Here is a 14,087-nt window from a genome sequence, read left to right on the forward strand (position 1 = left end):
CAGACTGCAGCGTATCGTTCCATTTCTGCTGGTTTGGTAACCCGGTCACGGCGTACATGATACTGTCAAGCACATTCCAATACTAGGCTACTCCTATTTAAGAATCCACCCATTCCCTGTAGAATATTTTATTTCTGTCTCCCTTTATAGGGGTTCCTAATGGAGATTGATGCTCTTGTTCTCAGCACCAAATCATTGGCTCTTTTTTTTAATGGTAAGTGGCTATGTTACTGTAGTAAATAAAAGCATTTGGCTCAGCTGTTATTGACTGTACATGGGCCATAACTGAAAATCACCTTTGCTGCACCATCAAGTATAATTAAAAGGTAAATCATTCTTAACTGTAGTCTGGTGCCTCATATACACTGGTTTTGGATTTCACAATGTGTTGCATACTTTGTAAGAAAAATTACTTTGGGTCGTACAGCCTTATGGTTGGTGAAAGACTGAAATAATGGAATGGACAAGTGCAGCTCTATTATGCATCTATCAGTCTGTAAATGTGAACCCGAGCTTCCAGTGTCTCTCATCGTATTATCACACTGCACACTTGCCTCCTTCATATTGGATCTTTGTTTAATTTCTGATTCTTAGGGTTCTTCTGGGAGTCAAAAATGGCGAACAGTCATATTTGGAAGATTTTAGTTTATTTTAGAGTACAAACAGACATACAAATCCAAAGCAAACCAGATAGACAGCTGTCTATTTAGTTTGCTTTGGATTTGCATGTCTGTCTATTGTATGACAGCTGTCTGTTATATAGATAAAAGAAATACCTTATTCATAAGTTAGTTAAGAATACATAATTAACACAATTATATTACATGGGTAATGTGCTAATATTTGGAACATAGAAATTTACAGCACATTACAGGCCCTTTGGCCCACAATGTTGTGCTGACCATGTAAGCTACTCTGGAGACTGTCTAGAGTTTCCCTAGCGCACAGCCCTCTGTTTTCCTAAGCTCCATGTACCTATCTAAGAGACTCCTAAAAGACCCTATTGTATTTGCTTCCACCACTGCTGCTGGCAGTGCATTCTACACACCCGCCACTCGCTGTGTGGAATACCCCTGACATCCCCTCAGTATCTATTTCCAAGCACCTTAAAACTATGCCCCCTTGTATTAGCCATTTCAGCCCTGGGAAAAAGCCTCTGGCTATCCAAACGATCAATGCCTCTCATCATCTTATACAACTCTATCAGGTCACCTCTCATCCTCCATCACTCCAAGGGGAAAAGGCCAAGTACACTCAACCTATTCTCATAAGGTACGCTGTCTAGTACATACAACATCCTTGTAAATCTCCTCTGCACTCTCCACATCTTTTCTGTAGTGAGGTGACAGAACTGAACACAGTACTCCAAGTGGGGTCTGACCAGGGTCTTACATAGTTGTAACATTACCTCAGGGCTCTTTAACTCCCTTGAATTTAGCCAGTGAACATTGAAAAAGTTGATAAACCATTGCGTTAACTGCTATACTGCTTTCTGCCAGTAAGTGTGTAAAATACATGAGTTTGTTAAAAAGTACAAATCATATTATTAAGAAAACAGTGGTGTCCAACATTTGCTAATTCAGCTAAGACTAACATAAAACTAAGAAACAGCAAATTATCTTCTGACTCAACATCTTGCCACACGTGAGTTTGGCTATTCCATATCATCTGCATTTAGTGTTTACATTCCAGATTTCCAATGTTTGTTTCTGAATTAAACTATTTTATATTTTTACTTCTTACTAGTACCTATTTAGGTTTATCAGTATCAACTTAGGTAATTTTACAGTTTCCATCCTTTTATTACCTCATCTCTTTTGTTTCTCTTTCCTTCCCTATTTTCTCTGTACCTTGATCCCAATGTGTCTGTAACAATGAACACAACAGGAAATCCTGGAAATATTCTGCATGGCTGTCTGCGTTGCTGGAGAGAAAAGAGAATAAGGTCTGTTACGCATTCAGCAACAATAAATATACAAGTGAAGCGGGGTTTTTAATAACAAATAGAACATTTATTAAACACTGAAAAACAAACCCTCAAAAGTAAACAAACCACTAGCGTAACCGGAAATCAGCTGCTGTGCAGCAGCGTAAACAGTTCTTAAGGCAATAAAGCTTAAACAGTTCTTAAAGCGATGTTGCAAAAACAGTTCTTCAAAGTAGTACTGCAAAAGTTCAAAATGCTTATAGTCCATTAAAGGAGAGACTTTTTAGATGATTTTAAATTCTCTTTCTCGTGTTGCTGCGGTTCCCAGTCAAACTATACTTTTCCTGGAGAATTTACGAAGATGAAAATGAAACGGCTTAGATGCACTGACCTTTCCTTTACAAAACTGTACCCAACCCTTCCTGCTATTCACAGGGGTTACCACGGGGACAGCCAACGAATTCCTTCCGAATGAGGATCAAACAAGGTCGAACCTGTTTCACTGTCGAAGTTGACTTTCCTCGATCTTTTAGCTCCGGAACTCCAATCTTGTCTCTCCACTGATTTTTAACTGGCCGTATTATAAAGACACTGCTGGCAATGACCTTTTAAACTTTAGGCATTAAATAAAACTCCATCTTTTAACCATACTGCGTTATAATATTGGACCACACAGTGGCATGGAGTTAAAATGGCAAATCCAGCCATGAACTGCCCCTCCTCACAGGGAGGGGTCCTCCTTTTATACCCTGTTTTGAAAAAACCCTGTCACATGACCTCTACTGGTGAGAAAATGACGTCACTCCACCATCATAAGACCACTACCTTAGGTCCAGTATAGCTTCAAGACCACTACCTTAAGTCCAGTATATTTTCAACACCACTGTCAAGTGACAAGTACAAGATACCCACGGGTACATAACACCTCCCTCCAAAAAAAAAAAAAAATTTGGTCTGTGAAGAACAAAAATTTTAACCATTATTTACAAGGGAAAAAAAACAAATGTATAAATTTTATAACATACACAGTATACATAGTATCATCATATAACATCTTACAACTTACAATACAGTAGGAGAGTTACAATTGTAAAAAAAACACTCCATAAAAAAATTACATTGTACATTCAATATTGAGATAGACAATCAGCAACCGCGTTTTCTTTATCTTTAATATGAGTTACCACAATATTGTACTCTTGTAACATCAAACTCCAATTTAATAACCTTCTGTTTTTGTTTTTCATCTTACTCAGAAACAATAACAGATTATGATCAGTGTAAACAATAAGTGGTTTTTGAGTTGTACCAACATATATATCAAAATGTTCTAAAGCTAAAACAAGAGATAACAATTCCTTCTCTATTGTCGAATAGTTTCTTTGATGCTTATTAAATTTCTTAGAAAAGTAAGCTTCTGGATGATCAACCTCATCACCCTCATTCCTTTGCATTAATACTGCTCCTGCAGCCTACTCACTAGCATCTACAGCGAATGAAAAAGGTTTTTCAAAGTCAGGTGACTTAAGCACAGGTTGTTGACATATCATAGTTTTCAATTTCTCAAATGCTTCTTGACAAGGCACTGTCCACACAAACTTCTCATTCTTCTGCAAGAGGTTAGTTAATGGAAGGGCAACATTAGCAAAATTCTTACAAAATCTTCGATAATATCCTGCCATTCCCAAGAATCTCCTGAGAGTTTTTCCCCCTGTTGGAGTGGGAATCTCTAAAATTGCCCGAACTTTTGCCTGAACAGGAGCTACCTTACCTTGACCCACAACATAACCAAGGTAAGTCACAGTGGCATGTCAGAATTCACTCTTAGCTAAATTAATAGTTAAGTTAGCTTTTGAAAGCCTTTCAAACAATTTCTCCGCCACAATAATGTGTGCTTCCCAAGTATCATTTCCTGTCACTAAGTCATCAATATAAGCACCAGTATCTTTCAATCCCTGAATCACAGAGTTAATCATCCTCTGGAAAGTACCTGGAGCATTCTTCATCCCAAATGGAAGAACATTATATTCATATAGCCCAGATGGAGTTACAAATGCAGAAATCTCTCTACCTCTGTCTGTTAGTGGAACATACCAATACCCTTTCAATAAATCAATCTTTGTAAGGAACTTTGCTTTTCCAACTTTATCTACACAATCATCTACTCTAGGAATTGGATATGCACCTGTTTTTGTTACAGCATTCACCTTCCTATAGTCGGTATAAAACCTAATACTACCATCTGGTTTTGGCACCATAACACAGGGTGAACTCCAATTCAAGTTAGAAGCTCTAATAATATTATTCTTTAACATATATTTAATTTCTTTCTCAGCAAGTTCACATTTTTCTATGTTCATCCTATATGGGTGTTGTTTAATAGGTTTGGCATCTTCAACATCTACATTATGTGAAGCTATAGTAGTCCTTCTTGGAACATCTGGAAACAAATCCTTATATTTAAAAAATAATTTCTTCATCTGCTGTTTCTGCTCTGGCTGTAAATGTGCTAGTTTCTCATCAGTATTTTCCAGAATAGTTGAATTTGGTAATCTGAGAGAAACAATGTTGGATTTAGAATGAAATTCAGATGAATCATCTATCATGTTCTTAGTTAAATCAAACTCATTATCATTAACCACAACAGTCACAGTATCAGATTGTTTCTCATAATATGGCTTTATCATATTTATATGGCAAACTGGTGTTGGCCTTCTACGATCTTGAGTTTTTATCACGTAATCCACATCATTGATTTTAGACACAATTTCATAAGGACCATGAAATCTAGCTTGTAAAGGATTTGTTTGCACTGGGAAAAGAACCAGCACCTTATCTCCAGGCTTAAACATCCTCATCCTAGCTTCTTTATCGTAACAAGTTTTCATTTTCTCCTGAGCCAATTTTAAATTTTCCTTGGCTAAGCTACAAGCTTTATGTAACCTGTCCTTAAATTTCAAAACATAGTCCAACAGATCAGTGTGTACTTCCTTATTAATCCACTCTTTTAATAAAGCTAAAGGTCCTCTAACTCTATGCCCAAATACAAGTTCAACTGGACTGAAACCTAAAGATTCTTGTACCGATTCCCTCACGTCAAATAAAAGTAAGTTTGTACCCTCATCCCAATCACTTTCATTTTCCACACAATATGTCCTAATCATATTCTTGAGGGTAGAATGAAACTTCTCCAAGGCACCTTGTGATTCTGGATGGTATGCAGATGAAGTGATTTGCTAAGCTCCCAATTTATAAACTATCTGTTGAAACAATCCAGACATAAAATTACTGCCTTGATCAGTTTGTATTTCCTTAGGTAATCCAAAAAAAAGTAAAGAATTTTATAAGATCCTTTGTCACAGTTTTAGTTGTTATATTCCTAAGTGGTACTGCCTCTGGAAACCTAGATGAAGTACACATGATAGTCAACAAGTACTGATAACCAGTTTTTGTTTTTGGTAATGGACCGACACAATCTGTAATAACTTTAGAAAATGGTTCACCAGGTGCTGGAATAGGTTGTAATGGAGCTACTGGTGTAACTTGATTTGGTTTACCCATAATTTGACAAGTATGGCACGTTCTACAAAACATCGCCACATCTTTTCTTCGACCAGGCCAGTAAAAATGTTTTAAAATCTTGTCCACAGTTTTCCTTACCCCTTGATATCCACCTAAGGGCACACTATGAGCTAAAGTCAAAATCTCATTTCAATAAACTTTAGGGACAACTACCTGGTAAGCAATATTCTGTTCATCACTTGCAGGAATTGTAGGTGATCTCCACTTCCTCATCAACACTCCTTTTTCCAAGTAATATCCTACTGGCACCTTCTCAATTTCACTATCTGGTAGAGCTTGTTCTCTTAATTTTATAGTCTCAGGGTCTCTGCTCTGCTATCATCTCCTTCTGAGACAGAGATAAATCTTCATAGTCAGACTTGCTCTAAGAATCTTGTTCAAACAATGGTAAGAAAGTCTCTGACACATCCTCAAAACTCGAATCCTGAGTTGAACAGTCATGAGTAACAACATTCTGCGCATCAATCCTTTTAGCCATAGCTCTAGTCACAACACAGGAAGAATCTGTGTTAGAATTCATCTCTGGTTTCTCTGACTCCATTGTCAAATGCACTTCAGGAAAAACTTGTCCACCTGCCAAGACATTACCTAACAATAAAGAAATATCCTTCACAGGTAAGCTAGGCTGTAATCCTACTTTAGCAAATCCTGTAACTAACCCGGACTTTAAATTTACTTTATGCAAATATACAGGCATAAAATCACTCCCAACACCTCGTATATAATTTACCTCACCAGTATCAGACTCTTCATTAAACTTCAATAAACTGTCTAACATCATTGATTGAGAAGCTCCAGTATCCCTAAGGATTTTTATTGGCACCAGAGTAGATCCTTCTTTCAAGGATACAAACCCTTCAGTTATAAAATGATCATATCCCTTTTTAACTTGGTCAGACTCTAACAAAACCTCATTTGTGTTTATCGAACCCTGTAATTTTACAGGTGCTTCAGTATGTTGCATACAAGCATCTGGGACTGCTTCCTTCTCTTTCTTTTTCAATCGGAAACAGTTACTGTTATGAATGTACCACAGCTCTGAGGGGCCGAAGGAGCGGGAGCAGCCCCCTCCTTCCGGAGGATCGCAAGATCGCTATTAATTCGGGTCTCGGAAGAGACAGACAATGCAACGGTTTTGGCCATTGTTCTTAGAGGCACCTGTGTGAGGTGCATGTCCCTGCTACGTGACAGCTACCATGGATATGGACACCCTCGGGCAATGTGGGGGTGGGGATTGCATCACCCTACTTTGATGGAAATCTACAACTCTGCAAGTCAAGATAAAAGGGGACTGCAGGAGGCAGTACCCCAGCAACGCACCCGAAGGAGACCCTCGCTCAGTGCTCCCGTGGCTGGAAGCCACTCAACGCCACGTGCGCTCCTAACTCCTTTGCCTGGGGAGCGGGTGGCTGATAATACCAAGAAGGACTTTGAACTAACAATGGGGAAACAACGTTCCCCTGATTTTACAGAGTGGCTTCATAAAGACCCAGGCAAGTTTTTTTTTTGTTTTTCACTGATTCCTCTAAAACACGTGAAACCCAGCGATTCCCCGAAAGGCTAAAGTCTGCAGACTTCTGAGTGACTTTTATATTTTCCAACGGACAAAAATATTATCCCCTAGACAACAGCCGAGATTACTTCTTAATGATGATTATTACTATACCTGCGCTTTAGATTGAGTATTGGTGACATGCATTATCTGAATGTTTGTATTAACCTTACTTTTGTGCCCCTTTATAAATAAAAACATTTGAAAATAGTGACATCAGACTTCAACAGACCTCTGTATCTTTGCTGGTAAGTTATCCAGTTACGGGATACGTAACATTACATGGCCAGGTTTCTTACAATAGTTACAAATAGGACCAAACTGTCTTTCCTTCACAGGTTTTTCTTCCTCTTTACCTTTCTCATTAACTTCTGATTTAATTTCTGATTTACCTTGAGTCTCTGTGTTATTTTTCCTCTTAAAAATTCTGCCCTGAGGAAATTTATACTTATGGATTAAAACATACTCATCAGCTAATCTAGCAGAATCCTGCAATGTATCAGTATCCCTCTCCTTTTAAGTAGGTCCTTACTTCAACAGGGATGCTTCTTTTAAATTCCTCCATTAAAATCAGCTCTTTCAATGTATTATAGTCCCCATTTACATTTTTAGAGGAAATCCATCTCTGAAAACACACAGCTTTATCATAGGCAAATTCCACAAGTTTTTTCCACAGACTTCTTCAAACTTCTGAATCTTTCTTTATACGCTTCTGGGACCAATTTGTATGCTTTCAAAATCTGCTGTTTCACAATATCATAACCAAGTGCTTGCGCAGCAGTTAAAGCTATATAAACTTGTTGTGCTTTGCCTTTAATTACACTTTGTAACAACACTGACTATTTATCTTTCAGCCACTCTGAAATCTGAGCAATTGTTTCAAAGTGTTGGAAATATCTTTCCACTTCTGTTTCACTAAATGGAGGGACCAATTTAATTTCTTGACTAGCAACAAACGGTTTTCTAGAACCAGAAGACTGATTCTCAGACCTTAATTCTGCTATCGCATATTCAAATTCCCTCTGTTTACTTTAAGCTTCTAACCTACAACGCTTCAACTTCATTTGTTCGATTTGCAACTGCATCTCCAGATTACTTATTGGAAACGACTCTAAAATCGATTCATCAAATTCACCCGAATCTACATAGTGTGATGCGATTTTTCTCTGTATTAGAGTCTTCAATGTAGACTTCAAAATACCTTTAAATTGCAATCTATTAGCTATCTCAGACACCTCAGTTTTTTTTTGCCTTCACTAACAACTCCGCGTCTGGTGAAGCTAGAAACTCGTCAATATTCATTGATGCCATATACCACTCACAAGCCAATCAAGCAAAAGAATTGAGTATTCCCCTTTTCCAAAACACCAATTTAAAATTTAACAAGCATTTAAACTCAAAAATGGTTCATCCCGGATGAGCCCCCATATTTATGTTACGGATTCAGCAACAATAAATATATAAGTGAGGCAGGGTTTTTTTATAACAAATAGAACATTATTAAACACTGAAAAACAAACCCACAAAAGTAAACAAACCACTAATGTAACCGGAAATCAGCTGCCATGCGGCAGCTTAAACAGTTCTTAAAGCGATGTTGCAAAAACAGTTCTTCAAAGTAGTACTGCAAAAGTTCAAAATGCTTACAGTCCATTAAAGGAGAAACTTTTTAGATGATTTTAAATTCTCTTTCATGTTGTGTTGTTGTGGTTCCCAGTCAAACTATACTTTTCCTGGAGAATTTACGAAAATGAAAATGAAACGGCTTAGAGGCACTGACCTTTCCTTTACAAAACTGTACCCAACCCTTCCTGCTATTCACAGGGGTTACCACGGGGACAGCCAACGAATTCCTTCCGAATGAGGATCAAACAAGGTCGAACCTGTTTCACTGTCGAAGTTGACTTTCCTCGATCTTTTAGCTCCGGAACTCCGATCTTCTCTCTCCACTGATTTTTAACTGGCCGTATTATAAAGAAACTGCTGGCAATGACCTTTTAAACTTACTCCATCATTCAACCAAACTGTGTCATAGTATTGGACCACACAGTGGCATGGAGTCAAAACAGCAAATCCAGCCATGAACTGCCCCTCCTCACAGGGAGGGGTCCTCCTTTTATACCCTGTGTAAAAAAAAACCTGTCACATGACCTCTACTGGCGGGAAAATGAAGTCACTCCACCATCACAAGACCACTACCTTAAGTCCAGTATAGCTTCAACACCACTGTCAAGTGTCAAGTACAAGATACCCACGGGTACGTAACAGGTCTTATAACCTGTATGGCTTATTCAGCTTTTCTTTCTTGTGTGATTATTTGCAGCGCTTTTAACATTTCACTCTCCATGGCTTGTGTCTCTAAACTGATTTAGTTCCTGGATCTCAGAATTGTTATGAGACTATTGGACTTTGTATTACCAGCAAAACATGTTTGGTCTGGAAGTCTGTTCCAAGTTTATGACTATAGCAGTGTCTTCTGCGTTATGTGAAATTAATAAATGTACCCAGGATGGAAAGAGAGCTGCTGTAGCAGCCCTAAAACAATATTAGCCTGAAAATCAAAATGGAATACTGATTCAATCACTGCATTTTGTAAGTTTACTTCACATGGAGGAACAAAGGTTAAACTTGTAAGGATTGATATAGCACAATATTTTCATAAAGTTGGCCTTCCTTTGGCCTTCAATATTATTTTGCTTTTCTGTTCTTGTTTCTGCTTAGTTAATCATTGGTTTCTGTGAATATTTATTCTCTTTCACACAATTGTGGTAGAGGAATTTGTTGTGTCAGAAATAGGTATTATGTTTTATTGATCTTTGAAATAGAATGTAGGCATGGGTTGTGTTAGATGCCAGGTAATATTTGAATGAGGCTAACACTATGTTCCAATAATAAGGGATAGGTTCGGTTTGGATTTTTTTTTTAACCACAATATGTTCCACTGTATTATAGTAGCTTGTGGGATCTGTGTGGACCAAGCTGTTTCCTGAAACTATGCACATTGTGAAATAATAAAGGAAATAGATGTAATACAACAAAACTCTTAACTGTCTGCTGTCCAACTATTTGAAAATCCTAATGGTTTGGTAACTGGCTCGTTAAGTAGATGTTTTCTACCCTCCCTTTTCCCTTATCTGGGTTTTGGTTCCCAGCTCATTCTAACACATTCAGACCCTGATTTCTGAGCTACTTTTCCATTCACCTGGCTCCAGTTTCTGTGCTTGCTCCAGCATTTCATGACTCATTCCCATGCTTCTTTGCTCAACAGGGCTCTGATTCCCATCCTCTTTTTCCAATCACCAGGGCTCTGATTCCTTTTAAAGCACTGGCAACTGATTTAATTAATCTGTGGCAAATGTTCAAAGACTTGTTCAGTAAATGCATTAACATTTAGAAAATTGAAGTAAGATTAAAGCTATGGTTGAGTTGTGCAATAAGAAGGCAATGGATGTTCTATACACTTGGATATTTTACAAGCAATATGCAATTTGATTTTCATTTAGCAATTCTAAATGTGGTTTTCTGTGATTTCCAGATTCCGTTGAAGAAGGAGAAAAGGTTGTTCAGACTGCTTTAGATGCCTATGGAAAGATTGGTGAGTGATGATTTATTTGTTGATATTTACACCTAATAAGGATCTACACAAAATGAGCTTGTTGCTCTTTAATGGGACCAGTATGTTGTCCATGTCCTTAGGGATGTTAGCTGGTGCTGCTTGTGTTATACAGACTGGCAGACATACTTTATTGATCCTGAGGGAAATTGGGTTTCGTTACAGTTGTACCAACCAAGAATAGAGTAGAAATGTAGCAAAATAAAACCAGAAATAATTAAATAATAATAAGTAAATTATGCCAAGTGGAAATAAGGCCAGGACCAGCCTATTGGCTCAGAGTGTTTGACACTCCAAGGGAGGAGTTGTAAAGTTTGATGGCCATAGGTAGGAATGACTTCCTATGACGCTCAGTGTTACATCTCGGTGGAATGAGTCTCTGGCTGAATGTACTCCTGTGCCTAACCAGTACATTATGGAGTGGATGGGAGACATTGTCCAAGATGGCATGCAACTTGGACAGCATCCTCTTTTCAGACACCACCGTCAGAGAGTCTAGTTAAACCCCCACAACATCACTGGCCTTGTGAATGAGTTTGTTGATTCTATTGGTGTCTGCTATCCTCAGCCTGCTGCCCCAGCACACAACAGCAAACATGGTAGAACAGAACCACAGACGAGTAGAACATGCTCAGCATAGTACTGCAGATGTTAAAGGACCTCAGTCTCCTCAGGAAATAGAGGAAATATATTGAGGGAGGTTGAAGTAATTTGATGGGGGTGGGGGAGATGGGTGCAGTGGGCTTAAACAGAAGAGACAAGACAGAGTACAGCAGAGAGAGATAAGAAAAAGAAAATATTCAGGAAAGTATTAATATAGTAATGGGGTGGATGAGATGAAAAGTTACAGGGTTATCTAAGAAGGTGTTACACATATACTGTATACTTACAAATACTTGTAAGTCTAGTCATGCTATTGTGGGCTGCAGGCTCAAATAACCGCGTGCCATTTTGATACAATAGCATTAATTGAGGACTGGCTCAAATGCGGAATGTGCACTTCATACTTGGGAGAAATGTAGGAGTTGGAGTAGTAGGGATAATGAGAGAATTTTAGTTATCCTATTAATAATGGAAATAACACTGTAAAAGGAAAAGTAGCGTAATTTCTGAAATTCTACAAGGGAACATCCTAGGTCAGTATGTTTTCCAGTCCAGTGAGAGAAGTGTTAAATAGAGGAATATGCTCTCATTTCAATGGTGGATGGGCTGGTGGGAAGTCATTTGGGAAATGGTGATCATATAATTAGGATTAGATGTGATATGGGAAAGAAGGGGATATGGAGGAGGGATAATTTCAATGAGTTGTTAAGTGATCTGGGCATGTTTGTAATCAAAGATTAACAAGCAAAATAGTAAATGAGCAACAAAAGACCTTTAGAGAAAATAGTTTGACTGAAAATCAGAGACATTCCCACAAAAGGGAAAAGGAAAGTCAATGTAAAAACTTCTCGGTTTATGAAAGATATTGAGATTAAATATAAATAAACAAAATGAAATTTATGATAAATTTTGGGATCATAATTTGAGAATCTGGATGAATTTAAAAATTGTATGGGAAGAGTGGGGGAGAAAAGAAATCGCAGTGAAAGTAGATCAATGACTAACTCAAATAGCACTCAAATCATTGTAACAGCAATTAGGTAGTTTTTGTTAAATAAGGATTGGCTTGATTCATGGTCAAATAGGCAATTGTTTACTATTGTTTAAGGTCTTCAACCCTTTACAAAAACAGTTCCATTGCTTTTCAATTATTTTAAGTTAGACAGTTTAAATTAGATGTTGAGGACTTGGGTCTTCACTTGCATTGCATAAAAATCGAGATGGTTGGTAGCAATGAAAATGTACAAAGGTTGCATTAGCCAGGTGGATTGCATTCCAGAACACTGAGGAAAATATCAAAGATAGAAATTATATATCATTTGACCAACATTTTCTACTCCAGTAAGTGAAAATTAAAAAAAACCAGGTGCTGTAAATCTAAAATGGAAACAAATATGGTCTAATATTTCTTAGTAGAGTGTATCTTGGAGAAGGAAAATGGCTAACATTTCAGGTTGAAAATCTTTGTAAGAAATAAGAAGTAGACAAAAGAAGCTCATTAAAACTGTAGTCTGATGATACTTGTAAAAGCAGTGTGACCATGCGAATAAGCTGCAAACAAGGTTGTCTGGTTAGTAAGTGAACAGGAGTAGTTCCTGAGAACATGGACAAAAGAATGAAAACAAAGAATGTAGAAATAGCAGAATCAGGTTTATTATTACCATCTTATATGAAATTTGATGTTTTGCAGCAGCAGTGTAGTGCAAAGACATAAAATGACTATGAATTACAAAATAAATAGTACCAAGATAAAGAAATAATGAGGTATTTTTCATAGACCGTTTAGCAGTCTGTTGATGGAAGGGAAGAAGTTATTCTTGAATTGTTGAGTGTAGGTCTTCAGGTTTCTGTTATCATCTTTAGAGATAGTAATGAAAAGAGGGTATGTCCTGGATGGTATGGCCCTTAAAGATGGGTATGCCTCTTTCTTGAGGCACTACCTCTTGAAGGTGTCCTTGATGTGGGGGAGTTATGCCTGTGGTACTCTCCAACCCTCTGTAGCCTCTTGTGATCATATGCATTGGAGCCTCCATATCAGTCTGTGGTGCAACCAGTCAGAATGGACTCCACTGTTCATCTATAGAAATTTGTAAGAGTCTTTGGCAACATAACAAATCTCCTCAAACTCATAGAAACATAGAAAGTAATGAAAGAGAGCTGCTGGCATGGCTTCTTCGTGTTTATTTCAATGTGTTGGGCCCTGTACAGTTTCTCTGAGATGTTGACACCTAGGAAGTTCAAGCTTTTCTACCTTTATATCACTGACCCCTTCATGAGGACTGATGTGTGTTCTCCTCAGTTCCCCTTTCTGAAGTCTAAGATCAACTGTCCTGACGAAGGGTCTCAGCCCGAAACGTCAACAGTGCTTCTCCTATAGATGCTGCCTGGCCTGCTGTGTTCCACCAGCATTTTGTGTGTGTTGTTGTTTGAATTTCCAGCATCTGCAGATTTCCTTGTGTTTGCTCTAAGATCAACTCCTTTGTCTTGCTGATGTTGAGTGTGAGGTTGAGATTATCTCACTCTTGCACGTCATCTCATTTCCATCTGAGATTATAGCATCATCTGTAAATTTATAGTTGTTATTTGAGCTGTGCCTAGCTATGCAATCATGAGTGTAAAGAGAATAGATCAGTGAGCTAAGCACAAGCCCCTGAGGTGTGTCTGTGTTGATTATCAGCGAGGGGATATTATCGTCGATCTGTACTGACTGTGGTTTTCCCAAGAGGAAGTTGAGGATCCAATTGTAGACGGAAATACCGAGCCCCAGGCAGGTAGGGGAAAAAAAAGGGAACAGTTTGTGATTATCCACT

At 38.0% G+C, this 14,087-nt stretch overlaps 1 protein-coding gene across 2 annotated transcripts in view; it reads left to right on the plus strand.

Annotated features, from left to right (window-relative positions):
• The window catches only part of hsd17b4 (hydroxysteroid (17-beta) dehydrogenase 4), a 109,275-nt gene that overhangs the window by 10,691 nt on the left and 84,497 nt on the right, over positions 1-14,087 (plus strand). For both annotated transcript variants that reach the window (XM_059969636.1, XM_059969635.1), the window contains exon 4: positions 10,597-10,656. In XM_059969636.1, coding sequence (XP_059825619.1) covers positions 10,597-10,656 — 60 coding nt within the window. The remainder of the gene's footprint in view (positions 1-10,596; positions 10,657-14,087) is intronic.

This window comes from Hypanus sabinus, chromosome 5 (genome assembly GCF_030144855.1).
Source record: "Hypanus sabinus isolate sHypSab1 chromosome 5, sHypSab1.hap1, whole genome shotgun sequence".
In the NCBI taxonomy this organism is placed as follows: Eukaryota; Metazoa; Chordata; class Chondrichthyes; order Myliobatiformes; family Dasyatidae; genus Hypanus; species Hypanus sabinus.